Source organism: Aplysia californica, unplaced genomic scaffold (assembly GCF_000002075.1).
Source record: "Aplysia californica isolate F4 #8 unplaced genomic scaffold, AplCal3.0 scaffold00722, whole genome shotgun sequence".
In the NCBI taxonomy this organism is placed as follows: Eukaryota; Metazoa; Mollusca; class Gastropoda; order Aplysiida; family Aplysiidae; genus Aplysia; species Aplysia californica.
Genome location: NW_004797992.1, coordinates 140366 through 141973, shown reverse-complemented (window position 1 = coordinate 141973; position 1608 = coordinate 140366). Strand labels below are relative to the sequence as shown.

At 40.5% G+C, this 1608-nt stretch overlaps 1 protein-coding gene across 1 annotated transcript in view; it reads right to left on the bottom strand.

The window, feature by feature from the left end:
* Positions 1-1608, bottom strand: part of LOC101861989 (putative GPI-anchored protein pfl2) — a gene marked incomplete at its 3' end in the record, with an annotated part of 39169 nt that overhangs the window by 9612 nt on the left and 27949 nt on the right. Inside the window, 1 exon segment of the mRNA XM_013088314.2 lies at positions 430-526. Within this exon segment, the coding sequence (XP_012943768.2) occupies positions 430-526 (97 nt within the window).

Sequence of the window (1608 nt, the reverse complement as noted above, 5' to 3'; positions counted from 1 at the left end):
ACACACACACACATACACACACATTAAATAGATTTTATAACATATACCCCATCGGGCGTACAAATGTGCCACCAGGTAAACCCAAAACAAATAAGGTATAAACATCACAAAACTGTCGCCAAAACAGAAACGCACAGACAAACAAACAAACAAAGAACCAAATACCAAACCCCAACAACAACAACCCAACAACAACAACCGAGCACAAAGCTAAAAAAACCCCGACGTAAACCAACAGTAACCAAACAAAAGCACCCCCCCCCCTCACAAGAAACAACATTACAAAACAAAATCAGACAGAAACACACTATCACATACAAAAACAAACATACGTACAAGCAACCAAACAAAACAAAACACAAGAGACCCAAAATAGCAAAACATCGCAACACTCTTGACTTAATTAAGTTCTGCTATTGGGCAACTCACTGATGACTGTGTTGTTGTGTGTATTGTCACCTGTCTCTGCAACCACTTCTGCGACAGAGAATATGCTGGTCTCTACGTCTTCTATGAAGTTTTGCAGCTACAGAATACGAAAGAATGGCAAAGAGAACAAGTCAATGAAAAAATCGCAGATGTTGAACAGAATGGTTAGGTTGAACGGTTTTAAATATTGTTCGGTTGTTCAATCATATCCCTACGCCCAAGGGTCACTTTGTAACTTGGGGTTGTATTCTTCACATTTTAGAAAACTTTTAGTGCGAAGATCTCTTCGAAACTTTCAGTATTTCTTTAAAAAAATCATTTTGCCATGCAAAGCGTACAGATCGGATTAACGAGTAAATTTCCTCATTGGAAAGTGGTGGCAAAGAATTCCCCACGTCGTATGGATACGATAGTAAAGCTCGATGTAGAATAGGGTTAACATTCCTGATCTCAGAATTTTAGGTTTAGTGAGGTGTTTGTGGCTTAACAGTTAGATGCTACATAAGAAGTGAGTTTTGTTCCTGCATAGGGAATTTTCTTTCTAAAACCGAGTATCTCAATCTGTTTGCAGAGACGCCCTCTCTCTCGGAGCCCGGGTTATCATCTGTTCACGGGTATGGTCGAAGCAGTCCGCTACTTAAATTATCTAAATTGTGTCGATGGGGAATTAAAACAGCAACGAATAATTAACGACCTTGAAGTTGATCTGCGTTGGGACTAAGATGTTTTAAAATATGGTCTTTATCGTCTTGACATACCATCTTACAGCAGTAAGCATGATACAGTTTTGCCTAGAAATAGATAAAGTAGACTGCTGATAATAGGATCTTGTGCAGTTGAGGGCTCCGTTAAACTTTTGCCAAATTAAAGACTGCTCAAGTGCTACTTCGCTCTCTTCAAATCTTGCCTCCCTGGACGTGCTTCAACCCAAAGGAGAGACATCGTCAAAACGTTTGGATTTTGAATCGAGGAAGGAGTTTAAGGTCGTGTCGTACTATTAAAGAGGTGTGGTAGGGATAATTATTTGAAGTCTGCGAGAAAAGAAACACACACACACACACACACACATACACACACACACACACGCACACACACACGCACTCTCTCTCTCTCACACACACACACACACACACGCACTCTCTCTCTCTCTCTCTCTCTCTCTCTCTCTCTCTCACACAC